The following is a 16898-nucleotide window of genomic DNA, read 5'->3' as shown; positions in this document are numbered from 1 at the left end:
GTGTTGTTAATGTGTAGGAGGGCATGAGTAACATCCTGCCTAAAGTCAACAATGAGTTCCTTGGTTTTGCTGGCATTGAGAGCAAGGTTGTTCTCAGTGCACCATTTTTCCAGGTCTTCCACCTCCCATCTGTAGTCTGTTTGGTCGCCATCTGAGATTCGACTGACATGGTGGTGTCATCAGCAAACTTGTAAATGGCATTAGTCTGGTATTTGGTGACACAGCCATGGGTATACAGTGAGTACAGTAGGGGGCTGAGTACACACCCCTCGGGGGAACCAGTGTCGAGTGTTAGTGAGGATGAAATATTGTCCCCAATCTTCACTGATTGTGGCCTGTCAGTCAGGAAACTGAGGATCCAGTTGCAGAGAGTGGGGCTTAGTCCAAGATCACTGAGTTTAGTAATTAGTTTCAAGGGGATAATAGTGTTGAAGGCTGAATTGTAGTCAATGAGTCGGATTCTTACATAGCTGTTCTTGGTGTCAAGACGTTCTAGGGAGGAGTGAAATGCAAGTGATATGGCATCTGGCGAGGATCTGTTGATCCAATAGGCAAGTTGGAGTGGGTCATGAGTAGTGGGGAGCCTCGAGTTGATTAATGCCATGACCAGCCTTTCAAAGCACTTCATGCCCACCGAAGTTAGGGCCACTGGGTGGTGGTGATTGAGACATGCTGCATGAGCCTTCTTAGGCACAGGGATGATGTTACCCCTCTGGAAACAGGCAGAGACAGTGGACTGCTGCAGGGAGAGGTTGAAGATGTTCGAGGAGACCTCTGCCAGTTGATCTGTGCATGCTCTTAGTGCACGGCCTGGTACTCCGTCTGGTCCCATCATTTTCCTTGGATTCACACGAAGGAAAACTGATCTGACCTCTGATGCAGTGACTGTTGGGATAGGTTCGTTAGGACTTGTCGGAATAGTGTTACCTCTCCGTTGAAATTCTGCTCAAAGTGAGCATAGAAGGCGTTGAGACGATCTGGGAGGGTTATGTTATCTTGCACTGTCTCTTCTTAAAATCTTTGATGTCAGTCAGTCCTTGCCATAGTCGCCAGGTGTCTATCTGGGTCTCTAGTTTGGATCAGTTTTGGTCCTTGGCTGTCTTCCTGGCTCTGTGAAGATCATACTTGGATTCCTTATATTTGAGTGGGTCTCCTGATCTGAAGCCTCACACCTGATTTTTAGCAGGTTCTGCATGTCCTGATTCATCCAGGGTTTCCTGTTGGTGAACACCTGGATTGAATTCCTTGATATGGTTTCTTCCACACACTTGATGGTGGTGTACTCGTCCAAGGTACCTGCAGACAGTTTGAACTTCTTAATTGGTCTTAGTTCAGATTATGTTATCATTCTCCTGACTTCTTTGTGTAGGAAGGAGGCTTCCATTTTTAGTGTCATATGTGGTTCTTTCGAACAATTTTTTTAGTCTTAACATTGGAAGAGAAGAGAAAAAGTCATGAAGGGCCAGGTTTCTAAGCACACTGGGAATGATAATAACTGTTAACAACAGGAGCAACGGAAGACATACACCAAATTTCCACTACAGCTGACACCATCCCCTTATCTCCAAACCCTACTTTAAACCTCTTCCTGATGCTCTGTGAATTCTTTTCTAGTTTTCTTTAATGAGAATTCTGTAATGACTGAAATGGGAAAATCACTTTTCTAAAAAAAACCAAAGGATTGTTACACTTTTTAAAAACAAATAGCCTGACACTCATTGTAAGTACTTTTTACACAGCTGCTTGTTCAAGTAATAATGGAAGTTGGAGCTGGGATATCGATATGATTGAAGTTTCAGCTGGCCAGAAGCAGCTAACCAGTGTCTAAACTAGTGACCAACTATTGATGATAAAGGCAAATAGTGATGTGATCGATATGAGACAGATGAACAGCTTGGGGATGTGAATGAGATAGTCATAGGCGACTAGATTGCCACAAAGGCAAGGTTGTCTCCACTGTAGTGAAAGGCATCTCAGGTCTGAAGATAACCAGTTTATTACCCCAGTCCAGTTGTCGTAAGCTGTGACAAGTAGAAACCAGTAGCCCTATGTCTCCTGAAAATAGGTGAGAGTATCTGGAGAAAGAAGGTAGAGAAGCAGCGTTCTGATTAGTTCAAAGATCATTTTGGCAATCGACATGGACAGAGGCCACTGAACCGGCCTTTCTAGTTGTTCTTGCCATAAGAGGATAAAGGATGTGTACATATGGTCGAGGCGACTGAAGACAGTTGAGGCTTTGGAAGAATATCTGGACTCTAAGACCAATTTGAAACAAGGAATGAAGAGGGTTAAAATGGGTCATGAGATATCCTTAGTGAGCAGGGGTAAGGAAAACCCCAAAGCCTGTATAAGGAGCAAGAGGGTAACAAGGGAAAGGGTGGCCCACTCAAGGACAAATGAGGAAAGATATGCGTGGAGTCAGAGAAAATGGGTGAGATTCTTAATGATTACTTTGCATTAGTATTCACTGAGGAGAGGGACATGGCAGATGTTGAGGTTAGGATAGATCTTTGATTACTCAAGGTCAAGTTGGCATAAGGAGGGAGGAAGTGTTGGGTATTCTAAAAGGCATTAAGGTGGACAAATCCCCAGGTCCAAATGGGATGTAGCCCAGGTTACTGAGGGAAGTGAGAGAGGAAATAGCTGGGGCTTTAACAGATATCTTTGCAGCATCCTTGAACACAGGGGAGGTCCCAGAAGACTGGAGAATTGCTAATGTTATCCCCTTGTTCAAGAAGGGTAGCAGGGATAATCCAGGTAATTACAGACCTGTGAGCCTGACATCAGTGGTAGGGAAGCTGCTGGAGAAGATACTGAGGGATAGGGTATATACCCATTTGGAAGAAAGTGGGCTTATCAGTGATAGGCAACATGGTTTTGTGCAAGGGAAGGTCATGTCTTACAAACCTAATAGAATTCTTTGAGGAAGTGACAAAGTTGATTGATGAGGGAAGGAATGTAGATGTCATATACATGGACTTTAGTAAGGCATTTGATAAGGTTCCCCACAGTAGGCTGATGGAGAAAGTGAAGTCGCATGGGGTCCAGGGCATACTAGCTAGGTGGATAGAGAACTAGTTGGGCAACAGGAGACAGAGAGTAATATTGGAAGGGAGCTTCTCAAAATGGAGACCTGTGACCAGTGGTGTTCCACAGGGATCCGTGCTGGGACCACTGTTGTTTGTGATATACATAAATGATTTGGAGGAAGGTGTCTGTTGTCTTATTAGCAAGTTTGCAGATGACACTAAGATTGGTGGAGTAGCGGAGAGCGAAGGGGACTTTCAGAGAATACAGCAGACTATAGATATGTTGGAGAGTTCAGCAGAGAAATGGCAGATGGAGTTCATTCGGACAAACGTGAGGTGATGCATTTTGGAAGATCCAATTCAAGAGCAAACTATACAGTAAGTGGAAAAATCCTGGGGAAATTGATGTAAAGAGAGATCTGGGTGTTCAGGTCCATTGCCCATTGTTCCCTGAAGGTGGCAATGCAGATCAGTAGAGTGGTCAAGAGGCATATGGCATGCTTTCCTCCATTGGATGGGATACTGAGTGCAAGAGTTGGCAGGTCATGTTACAGTTGTATAAGACTTTGGTTCGGCCACATTTGGAATACTGCATACAGTTCTGGTCACCATATTACCAAAGGGATGTGGATGCTTGGGAGAGGGTGCAGGAAGTTCACCAGGATGTTGCCTGATGTGGAGGGTGCTAGCTATGAGGAGAGTTGAGTAGATTAGGAATATTTTCATTGGAAAGACTGAGGTGGGGGGGGGGAACCTGACTGAGGCTAAAAATTCACAATAGGTGTAGACAGGGTGGATATCAAAATAGCAGCAGGTTTAGATCGAGGATCTGGATCGGCGGAGGGCTGGAGGGCTGGAGGGCCTGTTCCTGTGCTGTAAGGTTCTTTGTGCTTTATTCTTTGGATCCATTTAACTATGTTCCTTTTCTGTCTCTATCTGTGTGGAGAGGGGAGTTTATAAGGGGGTTAGAGTCTTAACTAGGAAAGCTTTATGTCAACAGTTTGCAATTGTTTATATATAGTTAGAGTCGAATGATTTGTAATAAACAGTCATTCTCGTTAAGTACAGAAACCTGGTCTGTGCTTTTGGTCAACCTGGTTCAGAAAGACAGAGAAATGGGGGAGTTCTGTATAAGTTTTTAAAACTTTGATCCACAATACTATACACTCTCTCACACACACATATGCACACATGCAAAAAACACTCTTACATACACACTCACGCACACCCTGTCTTTCACACACACACACACACTCACTCACATCCATACGCACACCCTCTCACAGGCTTATAGTCCATCACGCTCATGCAAACACACGTTCAAATGCACTAACACCACATGCGCACACATACATTGAAGTCTATGGGGTGAATTTGCATTTGCAGAATTATGTTTGCAGATACATTCTACTTTGCTGAAAAAGCACACAATCTGCAGGCAGTCAAACATTTTGTAAGTTGAACCAGTCCGACTCAAGATTGGGATACAGACAGACTCTAACCCCCACCTTTAATACAATGTCTGAGCTGAGATGCCACTTTTTTAAAATATAAAACCTTAAGTTATCTCGAGAATGTACTTTAAAAGGGTTCTGGGATTTACATATTAATGAACCGAAACCTGGAATCCATTCTAAAAGATGAAAGACTTAACAGCACACTAGGTTTGTTCAATATATTGTATCAGTTGCATGATACTGTAATCTTTTGCTATAAATTCTGTGTCTTATGATATTGCTCCACAACCACCTGTTGAAGGAATATTGGTCTGAAAGCTAGTGCTTCCAAATAAACCTGTTGGGACTACATCCTAGTTTTAGTTTATATGTACACTGTGAAAACAAGCCCCTTCGGCCCAACAAGTCCACACCAACCCTCCGAAGAGCAACCCACCCAGACCCATTCCCCTACATTTAACCCTGACTAATGCACCTAACACTACAGGCAATTTTTAGCATGGCCAATTCACCTACCCTGCACATCTTTGGACTGTGGGAGGAAACCAGAGCACCCGGAGCAAACCCACACAGTCGCCCGAGGCGGGAATTAAACCCAGGTCCCTGGCACTGTGAGGCAGCAGTGCTAACCACTGAGCCACCGTGCCACCCCCACGGTTGTTGTGTGATTTGTAATTTTGTCCACACCAGTCCAAGACTGGCACTGCACATCAGAATTAGAAGAGACAGAAAGTGAGTTGGCAAGACAAACAGATTATGGGTCACTTGAGGCATGAGGGAGTTTGGCAAGGTTGGATTGTATTTATTTTAATACAAGGAGTCTGACAAGGATGATGAGTTGAGGGCGCAAATTAAAATATTCTGGAACTTTTACTCTGGTGTTGTGTTCACTGTGCAGGGCGATAGATTTAAGGTAAGGGCAGAAGGTTTAGAAGAGGTTTTTCACTCCGAGGGTTGGGATCTGCAACATGATGGGTTTATAGAGGTCTACAGGGCAGAAAAGGAGCTATGACCATGCCTCCAGGAGATACTGACTATCCGTCCCGTTATCCTCGCCTCGCTCACTGCTCTAATCGATACTGCCTGCCCGTCCTGGGTGCCTCGCCTCGCTCACTGCTTCAATCATTACAGACACCCGTCCAGAGATCCTCGATTTGCTCACTGCTGTAGTCGATACTGACTGCCCGTCCCGGGACCCTCTCCTCGCTCACTGCTCTGATCGATACTGACTGCCCGTCGTGGGATCCCCGTCTCACTCACTCCTCTAATCGTTACTGAGTGCCCGTCCCGAGATCCACACCTCACTCACTCCTCTAATCGTTACTGAGTGCCCGTCCCGGGATCCTCACCTCACTCACTGCTCTGATCGATACTGACTGACTGTCATGGGATCCCCTCCAAAGAGTCATCCATTCCCTTATCTGTTGGTCCACCGGATAGAAGGTGGCCTTCCACTGGTAAACCCACCAACAAGACTTCTAGGGTACCATTTGAAAAGCAGGGTGGTAGTTTCTGTTTCAGAGACATAAAGACCAAATCTTTTTGTTTTCTTGTATTCTTGATTGTGGACTGAAATGAGAAAAGGATTTTTAAAAACCAGTGGTCATGGAAGGTTTGCTGTACTTTTTAAAAGCAAGCTGCTGTTATTTCTTGTAAGTGCAGTTTACAGTATTTGTTCAGCCACTGGCAGAAGTTTCGATGCAGGTGGAGCAGCATCAGGGAGTGTGTACACATTTTGATTGAGCTGACTATCAAATAGTTGGTAGATCTCCAAAGATGTGCAGGTCAGGTGAATTGGCCATGCTAAATTGCCCGTAGTGTTAGGTAAGGGGTAGATATGGATGTAGGGGTAAGGGTGGGTTACGCTTCGGCGGGGCGGTGTGGACTTGTTGGGCCGAAGGGCCTGTTTCCACACTGTAAGTAATCTAATCTAATCTAATCTAATCTATGCAGTGAACACCAGTTATTGATGGCAAAGGCCTTCTGCTTGTTGGCAACTATGTGATGGGCTCCCAGGTAGCTGAAAAGCTTGTGGGTGTGAACGAAATAACCAGAAACTCTCAGTTGTCTAAAAGGGGAGGTGGTGTTCTTTTCTGTGCAGTGAAGAACACTTAAAGTCTGAAGAAACCCATTTATTATCCCTCGCCAGTTGCTGTAATCTATTGCTCTAAACTGAAAAGTAAGAGACTTTATCAGTTGTAAACCAGTCGTTCTGTGTCACCTGTAAGCCAATGAAACAACCTGGAAAGAAAGATTTAAGGAGCAGCAAGTTCTGGCAAGTCAAAATGATCATCTCAGCAAACCCTATGAACAGGAATCATTGAACTGCCTTCCCTGCTTTTCCCTCCTCTCATAACATCAATTGGTTTTGTGTCTGTCTGCATGTGTGTAAGGGATGTTTTATAAGAGAGTTAGAGCTTTAATCAATCAAGATATATGTTGACCATTCATCTATATTTCTGTATAGCTAGAATCTGTTAATTTACAATAAATAGTCATTCAGAAGTAAAATACAGGAACATAGTCCATGGTCATGGTTAACCTGGATTGAAAATAAAGGTAAATTGGAGAATTTTGCGTACTTTGATATCTTTAACTTTGGTGATGACTCCAGGGATAGCAGAGCTTAATTTCCTGTGTGCTGCCCGATTGAGGCATGACAAAGTTTGGGGCTTGTCTGAAGTCAATTTGAAAGAAAGGCAACATTTGACTTGGGAGTGGTGTTAGTAAATGAAGCAAGGGAAGGCTCTGACCTGCATTAGGCACTAGAAATGAAAAAGGATTTTCTGCAAGTGACAGGGTTGTCCTTAACATTCTTAAGAGAACTTTCAAAACCCAGGTTGATTGAATTGAGAGTAAATTGGGGATAGCATTGCCTGACAAGTGAGAAAGTAAGTATTATTGAGGAGAAAAGAAAATGCTGCGGATACTGGAAATCTGAAACAAACAAGACATTCTGGAGAAACTCAGCAACTATGCCAGTATCTGTGGAGAGAGAAAAACAGTGTTAATGTTTTGAATCCAGTATGACATCTTCAGAGTTGAAGAGGTTTAGAATTTTTTTTGTATATGTTTAAAAGTGATGGAGGAGGAGCAAGGGGTGCGGCAGCCCAGTGCAAAATATAAATGGGTTGTTAATTGTGTTGAAAGAGCAATAGAAGTGTAAAAGTTGTGTAAGCTAAGGGAGGAAATGGATCTTAAGATATAATTGAAGAACTGGCAAGCTTTGGAGGAAATGCACATTGGGTCGCAGTGACGAACTTCAGGAGAGTCAGGAAATAGAGGGGAAGCTGAAAGGTCTGAAGGTGGGTAACAGAAAGATAAGTTGCTGGAAAAGCTCAGCATTTCTGACGACATCTGTGAAGAGAAATCAAAGTTAATGTTTTAGGTCCCGTGACCCTTCCTCAGAACTGATGGTAGCTAGGAAAATATTGGTTTATATGCAGAAGATAGGGCAGGGGGAAGGGGAAGGAATAAACAACAGGCAGGCATAGAGCCCAAAGAGAGAGAAGAACCATTAGACAGACAAAGGAGTCAATAACAGTGTGGCTGGGAGGGCAAATAGTTGTTAATGGAGACTGTTAGTGGCTAACAATAGGTAGTGTGTAATGGCAGACTATGTGATAAGGCATAGTGTGTGTGGTAGGGGGCTAGGACATGGGGTAGTTCATGCCCTAAAATTATTAAGTCTGGAGGGCTGCGCAGTCCCCAAACAGAAAATGAGATGTTGTTCTTCCAGCTTGCACTGAGCTTTGCTGGAGCACTTCAGCAAGGCTGAGACGCCAGGGAACAGGGGTGGGGTGTTAAGGTGGCAGGCGACTGGAAGCTCAGGATCTGTTCTGCAGGCAGAGTGGAGATGTTCTGTGAAGCAGTCATCCAATATGCACTTTGTTTCCCCAATGTAGAGAGACTACTGTGAGCAGTGAATCTAGTAGACTAGATTGTGAGAAGTGCAGGTAAAGTGCTGCTTCACCTGGAAGGTATGCTTGGGCCAGAGGAGGCAAATAGGCAGGTGTTACACCTTAGGTGGTTGCAGGGGAAGTTGCCATGGGGCTGGGGGGGTTGGTTTGTTGGGAGTAAAGGAAGAGTGTGCCAGGGCTTCCCAGAGGGAATGGTCCCTGCAGAATGTGGACAAGGGAGGGGAGGGGAATATGTGTCTGGTGGTGACACCAGGCTGGAGATGGCAGAAATGGCGGCTGATAGGATGGTAGATAAGGACAAGGGAGGGAAGAGAGGGGGAGAGGGTGGAAGTGCGGGAGATGGGTTGGACCCCATTGAGGATCCTGCTGACCATGGTGCTGGGGAATCCTCAGTTGAGGAAGACGGTGGACATTTTGGAGGCTCCCTTGTCGAGTTGGCCTCATTAGAACATATGTGATGGAGACAGAGGATCTGGGAGAATGGGATGGAGTCTTTACAGGAAACAGGGTGCGAGGATGTATAATCCAGTTAGCTGTGGGAGTCGGTGGGTTTATAGTAGATATTAGTGACCAGTCTCTCCCCAGAAATAGAAATGTTGAGGGAAAGAAGAGAGGACTCTTTCTTTGTCATGCCCAAAGGTCATTAAGGTGGGGACGCAGGGGGACAAAACTGTGACCTTTGCTGAGTACAGAACGTTCAGCATTGGAGAGCAGAAAGTTAGAAGGGATTGTGAATACACTACAGCAGGTGGGATTGGGGGAGGGGTTGGAGTCAGAGGGAAGGAGAGGGAAGGAATGTTCCAGAAGGCCATGGGTATCCCTGTGTTGTTGCATCTTGTGAGCCTTGATGCCTGAAAGGAAAAGGAAATGTTTCTTACTAGCACAGTGAATGGCCAGAGGCTGAAGTGGAACTGCGCATTGGTACAGCCCTGAGCCAGCATGTTGCAATGCTGTTCAAGAGAAATGTCAAGAGTGTGTATGTGACACCGCATGGCACTGAGTGTGAACCTCAGGGTACAGCAAGAGCAGCTGTCTGTGGAACGTTGAACACCACAGAGATACCTGTGATCCTGGGCTTCAAACATCTGAAGCACAAAGGGATTTCGGAGGCCTAGTTCAGGATTCCCTTAAGGTCAACTGCATGTTTTCATTGTCTGTTAGGCAAGTGCAGTTTTGGCAATCATTTCAAGAGGGCTAGAATGCAAGAGTAGGGATGTACTGCTAAGGCTGTATAAGGCTCTGGTCAGACCACTTTTGGAATACGGAGAGCAGCATTGGGACCCGTATCTAAGGAATTATATGCCAACCTTGGAGGGAGTACCAATGATGCTCACTAGAACAATCCTGGGAATGAAGGGTTTCTTATGTGAGGAGTGTTTGAGGACTCTGGGTCAGTACTTGATGGAGTTTAGAATTATGAGGAGGGAGTCTTATTGAAAGTTACAGAATACTGTGAGTCCTTGGATGTAAAGGAGATGTTTCGACGAATAAGAAAGACTAGGAGCCGAGGGCACAGCCTCAGAATGAAGAGATGCCCTTTAGAACTGAGATGAGGAGGAATTTCTTCAACCAGAGGGTAGTGAAACTGTGGAAGTCATTGCTGCAGAGGGCTGTGGAGGCCAAGTCCTTGAGTGTCTTTAAAACAGAGATAAATAGGTTCTTGATTAGTCAGAGTGATGGGGAGAAAGGAGGAGGTTGGAGTTGAGAATCCTATCAGCCATGATTGAATAGCAGAGCAGACTTGATGGACCAAGTGGCCTAATTCTGATCCTGTATCTTATGGTCTTACGTTGATGGTGTAGGGACATCCACAGTGGTGTTGGGAAGGGAATTCCAGAATGTTGACCTAGTGACACTGAAGGAATGGCAATATAGTTCCAAGTAAGGATGGAGTGTGTTTTAAAGGGGAATGTGCAGGAGTTGGTTTTCTATGAATCTGCTGCTGTTTTTTTTTGGTGGAAGAGATTACAAATTGGAAGATACTTTAGCAAGGAGCCTTGGCAAATTGGTGAAATGTGCACATGGTACAACAGTCACTATATATCATTGGTGAGGCAGTGAATGTTGAAGATGGTAGATAATATCTGATCCTAGAACTTCTGAAGAATTCACTCCACAAATGACATTTCCAGTTCCCAAAATTGACCTACTGAGAGTACTAATTTAGTCACGGACGGTGTTATAGGATAAAAATGTCCATACTTAGCAAACGTACAGGCAGCTTCTCTACCATCAGGCTGACTGGGACTTGAGCCAACTTCAGGATTTGGAATATCAGTAAATGAACAATTACAGTCCTCAATCTAAGTTCCCTTTTATCAACACAGTCTATTTCACAATAAAACACCACATGATCTTTGCCATACTTCAACCCCAATCTTAAATATTGCTAAACAGAAATTATAATTTGAAGCTATTTGTCTTACAGTCATCAGAAAAGCCTTAATTCATAGTTTTCTCTGAGCAGTGTTTAAGTTCTGTACTACCAAACATTTTAGTGACAACCTTTAATTGTTTTCTCATTTTCAATTTCAGGCCAGCAATCGCAGACACTTTGTATTCACTCTCGTATCTTTACTTGAGCCCAATCGGTACACTGATTGTCATGGTTGTTGGTCTCATAGTCAGTTTGTTGACAGGTGGGTGCTTCCTCTATGAGTTTATCAGGGCTAAATAGGCTGGTGAGATGGTAACAGTATTTTAAAGAGCCATAAAGAAACATTGATATCAATTTCCAAGAACCAATAAGATATCAAGAACCAATCAGATGGAGCCAAGAGGATGTTCTGCTACACAGCCATTCCCAAGTATGAGCTGCTATCCTGAAGGAGAATGAATTTTGGGCATCCACACTTCACAGGAGATTCCAACAGGAATGAGTTTAGGAATCCAGATTTTTGTGGCAGATTCTGTGAGAATGACTTTGGGAACCTATGCTGCAGCTGATCCCTCTGGGAATGAGACAGGAGATCCACACTTTGCACTAGATCCCCATGGGAACAAGATTGGGAATCCACATTTTGCACCAGACCCCTAAGGGAAAAGGTTGGGATCTACACAGTGAAGCTGATCCCTATGGGAATGAGCTTTGTGGATCTATACTTTGTGCCAGTTCCCCACGGGAATGAGATTGGGGAGCTCCACTTTGCAACAGATTCTAGTGAGCATTAGGTTAGGAATCCACACTGCGGCTGATCCCTACAGGAATGTGATTGTGGGTCCACACTTTGCAGCAGAATTCCTATAAAAATTAGTTTTTATAGGTCCACATTTCAGTTTCTAACATTGACACGAAGTATTGCTGATGAAACAAAGCATAAGTTAGAGTTTCCTCCAACAATGCAGTGGAGGACAAGCTAGTTACTGACATCGAGCAAAAGTCAATTTCAAATCTACAAGCTTTTGACCTGAAATGTTAACTTTGTTTCTTACTAGATAGATGATGCAAGCTGATGCAGAGGATTTCCACTATTTTCTGTTTACATCACAGATATTCAGTATCTACTGAATTTTGCTTTTGTGTCAGGGTTATTTTATTCTTCACAAATTGAAATTGACTGAATTTTCTGAGACTTCTTTTAAATGTAAACTTAGTTTAACTGAAGCCGTAACTTCATTAAAAAATCAAAGTGTTGGCCGATGCATTTTCTATATTGGCTGGAAGACCATCACAGCACAATTCTTGTGGCTGACTTTACACTTCAAACGTTGTGAAAGTTTTGTTGTCAAGATGGTGCTGTATGCTAAAAGGACATTTACCACTGTACCACAAGAGCCCTTCTTTGGCCTCGACATATTTTCTAATTAAACCCTTCAAAAATGTGACCACACACCTCTGGAGCAGGTGTGACTTGAACCCTGGCCTCCTGTCTCTGAGGTAGGGACATAACCATAGCACCACAAGATCCTTCTAAAGCCTACTGCACCTGGTGTTCCCAGGCAGTTTCCCAGCCAGGTACTAACCAGACCTGAATTTGTTTAGCATCTGAGATTAGTTGTTTCATGATGGTGACTGTGATCAGCTGTTTGCTCCTGACATCACCGAGCATTTCTCTAATCTCAGTAGGTTTTCAGAAATGTTGTTCTTGTCATGTGATTGATGTGCACTGAATCCACTACTGATTCCCACAGGAGGGAAGAACAATGTGGTGGACAACAAGCTCCTGATGACTTACAAGGATTCGCTATGCTACAACATCTATGTCAACAGAAGTGTCCATTCGGAGGTACTCAACAATGATTAGCAGAGATAAAGGATGGGCTAGCTCAGAGAGAGAGTTAGGATAAAGGGGGCAATTTTAGGAAGGCACCTGTAACATGTGGAGTGTCCCAGAGATCAGTGCTGGGGCTGCAGTTGTTTACAATACATATTAATAACTTGAATGAGGAAATCCAAGTTTGTGGTGCACACAAAAATAGGTGGGAAGGCAAATGGTGGCATACAGACTTCTGTGTGTACAGGAGAATCTTGGCAGATGGAATATAATGTGGGAAGCTGGGAGGTAATAGAAAGCTGCAGCCTAGATATTTGGGAGTTTGTGACATAAGTCACAAAAATCACATCCAAGTTCAGCAGGTATTAGGGAAGTCAAATGAAATGTTAGCCTATATTTCAAAGGGAATGGAAAATAAAAATATGGAGGTCTTGCTAAATAGTGCTAGGCACTTGATCATAACTAGAATACTGTGAATAGTTTTGGTCCCCTCATCTAAGGGATTGGAGGCAGATTAGAGAAGGTTCAATAGGTTGACCAGAAACTAGACTAGCCATATAAATACATTGGTTATGAGAGCAGGTCAGATGCTAGGAATCCTGGAACGAAAACTCATCTCCTGACTCTCCAAAACCTGCCCATTATCTGCAAGGCACAGGTCAGAAATGTGATGGATTAATCCCCACTGGCCTAGATAATTGCAACTCAAGCAACATTCAAGAAGCTTGAACACTCTGAAGGACAAAGTAACCACCACTGATGCTCAGTAGCAATCATGTATATCATCTACAAGATGCACTTCAGAAATTCACTAAGGCCATTTAGATAGCATCTTCCAAACCTAGGACCATTACTGGGAGAAACTGAGGACTGCAAATGCAGGAGATCAGAGTTGAGAGTGTGGTGCTAGAAAAGCACAGGCAGCATCTGAGAATGCTGCCTGACCTGCTGTGCTTTTCTAGCACCACACTCTCAACCAGGACCATTACCATCTAAGAGGACAAGGACAGCCAATTCATGCGAATGCCACCAACTGCAGGTTTCACTTCAAGCAACACACCATCCAGAACTGTAAATATATTGGCATTCTTTCACTGTTGCTGGGTTATAATCCTGGAAGTCTGCTCCAACAGTATTCTGGGTCCACCTGTAGCACATGCATTGCAGTAGGTAAAGAAGGCAGCTCGTCAACACTCCTTCTCAAAGGCAAGAGATGGGCAATAAATGCTGACCCAGCCAGAGATGCCCACATTAGTGTAGATTAGAGTAGATTACGAAAAACATTAACAACAGATATGGTAGAATTTTCTCTCGAGGAGAAGTTGAGTAGGTTGGATTTATATTTGTTAAGAGTGTAAAAGAATGAAACCTTACTGAAAATGCTAAGAATCTTAGGAATTTAGACAGTGTAGATGTGGTGAGACTATTTCCCCTTGTGAATGGGTATGGGATCAGAGGGCATAATTTTACATTAAGGCATCACCCGTTTAAAACAGATGAGGACGAATTTCTTCTCCTGAGTGCAGAGAATCGATGGATTTCATGACCACAGAGAGCTGAAGAGGCTGGGTCATTAAATGTATACTCATGGTTGAAAACAGTCAGATATTTAATCAGTAAGGGAATCAAGTGTTACAGTAATACGGTGGGAAGGTGGATTTGAGGATTATTAAATCAGCCATGATCTCATAGAACAGCAAAGCAGACTCAGTGGCTGAGTGACTTACTTCTACATCTTATGGTCTTGAGGATTTATGCATGAGAATGACAATACCGTTTCAACTGTGGTTTGTGCATTGATGCACGTTTTGGACCAAATTACAAATTCTCTTGTGTTTAGTGTCACTGGTTTCACGTAACTGTGCCCCTTATGATCTGGAATAGGCCTTTACTCCATAGTCTGGAGTGACGTTCAGTTGAAGAACTGGGAATGTAGATTGTAGATAATGTTTCAAACAGTGAACAGACTAATGAATAGAGTGACTTACTAACTACTTTATTACATTCCCCATAGCAGACAACAATAATAACTCCACACTGCTGCTGTTGGTGTGTTAAATTGACTTTTCAAGCAAAATTGTCTAGTCATTCCTGTGTTCAAAAAGATTCTTGAAGATTAATATTCTCAGTAAATCTCCCCAGCTATGCTAGCTATGCCAGCTATGCTCTATGACTCTAATTCCACCTAAATATTCATTTTACACATTTTGCACTCATGAGAAACATAATTCTCAATTTGAGTTGATTTCTTATTATCCTATTGAAATATTTTAGTTTGAAGCAGTATTCTGGCTATAGTAGACATAATAGTTAATTTTTGCACTAATTACTAAGCATCCTGTGTCGTTTCTAGGTAGAACAGTTCACCTTTTCCAGTCTTGTCACTATTCTCTAAATAGTTTTGAGTAGCTCTCCCCAAACTCTCCCTATGACTCAAACCCTCCAGTCCTGGCAATATCCTTGTAAATCTTTTCTGCATCCTCTCCCCTTTCACAACATTGCTCCGATAGCAGGATGACCAGAACTGTATGTAGTATTCTAAAAGTGGCATCATTAATGTCCTGTGCAGCTGCAACATGATCTCTCAACTCCTATATTCAATGTTCTGATTAGTGATGGCCTGCGTGCCACATGCCGCCTTCACTACTATCTACCTGCAACTCTACTTTCAAGGAACAACAGCATTCACATGTAGCCACAGGTCTCTTTGTATTGGCATGAAAAACCTGGAATCTGTAATCAACCTGTCTCAAACATGTTGGAACATATCTCTTGAACAGGTAAGACTTGAACCCAGACATCCTGGTCCAAATGTAGGGACATTATGACTGCATCATAAGAATGCTAAACTAAAATAAGTATTTCCATGGTATGTTTTAAGTGGTCACCAAAACTTTGTTGATAAAAATCAGTTATGCTGACGTAACGGTTGATCATTTGAGGGAAGAACCTGAGGATGCTACTGGCTCAATATATTTGCAGGGTAGAGAGATTACCATACACAAAAGTAGAAGAAACTGTGCTGTATTGACTCTAGTTGTTCCTTTAGTCATTGTCATTTCTGTCCCCACAGAACACAATTGAGAAGGAGGAGCTGGAAGCAATAGCTGACGGGAAGGACACAGTCAGCGACCAGGAGCCTGATTCTGACAAACAAAATCTGGAATTCACAACAAACGTATAGTTAACATGTGGGCTTTCTTCAGTAGAAGTACAGTGAACAGTCATCAGGCTGTGGAGATGTCTAACACAATGGCTTATATCTGTGTAAAAGATTGCTGGGCTAGAAAGATCACAAATTTCTTCCCTCCCTCCTCCCAATATTCCTCTTCCCAAACTGCAGTGTAAATGAAATCATTTTTTCATTGCATTTCCAGTCAAATCAAATTAGCAGAAACTGCTCTGAACAGTTTTTATATTAATAAGCTTTAAACATTTTAATGTCTGTGTTTTTAAAACATTTGATGCTGGCTGCATTGCTTGGGTCAGTGTTAATGTCTTACCCCCATTAACAACCCTCAGTCTCTTTCCCCAAGTGACTGTGACAAGATCACAAAGTCAAACAGGACCTGTGACTGTATTCCAAATTCCACATGCCATGTTTGTTTGGAGTGTGGGGATTGACTGTACACTGTTATTTGCAAATCAGACAAGTTTCACATTCTGGAGTGACTTTAATTGGCACTCCAGATTTGGCACAATTTTGTGCAGCTTCTAGCTCTTTGTCCAGCAATTGCCAGCAATACTTTGGCTTCATGAGAGTTACTGCTGAGAATGTAACAAATTAAGGACCATCCTGCTCCCTATCCAAACCCATTGTGCTGCCCGTCCACCCTATTCTCTGTCCATTTGCACACCGTGCCCACCCCTGTTCCCCACCCCAACACACTAAATTCCCCACTGACTCTGTTCTCAAGTTAGACCGACCCAGCTGTTTATCTAGATTCTACCTTTCTCAGCGTCATTTCTTACTTGATGTTATATTGAATTGCAGAATATGTTCATGTACTGTAAAGTGTAACTTAATTGATAATTGCATTAAAAATATTCCAATATTTTTCTTCCACACCATTAGAAGAAGTGGTGAGATTATGAATCCAATTCACACTGCACAAATTAGATTGATACAAACTCTAACACACCAACATGCCATAAATTAGAAAATGATTCTGATCAGAAGGGATACAGGGTATGCTTACAGGAATAGTCAGAGCGTGGTGGTAAATGTTGGCACCAAACAAGATAGAGGAAAAGAACATGAAATGCACTGGTACAGTG

At 43.1% G+C, this 16898-nt stretch overlaps 1 protein-coding gene across 1 annotated transcript in view; it reads left to right on the top strand.

The window, feature by feature from the left end:
- Nucleotides 1-16620, top strand: part of LOC140467219 (sodium-coupled monocarboxylate transporter 1-like) — a 95611-nt gene extending 78991 nt beyond the window's left edge. Inside the window, exons 13-15 of the mRNA XM_072563442.1 lie at nucleotides 10942-11045; nucleotides 12538-12632; nucleotides 15694-16620. Coding sequence (XP_072419543.1) covers nucleotides 10942-11045; nucleotides 12538-12632; nucleotides 15694-15804 — 310 coding nt within the window. The 3' untranslated portion in view covers nucleotides 15805-16620. The remainder of the gene's footprint in view (nucleotides 1-10941; nucleotides 11046-12537; nucleotides 12633-15693) is intronic.
- Nucleotides 16621-16898: the final 278 nt, after the last annotated feature.

Source organism: Chiloscyllium punctatum, chromosome 45, assembly GCF_047496795.1.
Source record: "Chiloscyllium punctatum isolate Juve2018m chromosome 45, sChiPun1.3, whole genome shotgun sequence".
Lineage (NCBI taxonomy): Eukaryota > Metazoa > Chordata > Chondrichthyes > Orectolobiformes > Hemiscylliidae > Chiloscyllium > Chiloscyllium punctatum.
The sequence above is the reverse complement of the archived record's forward strand: the minus strand, read 5'-3'. Positions and strand labels throughout refer to the sequence as shown.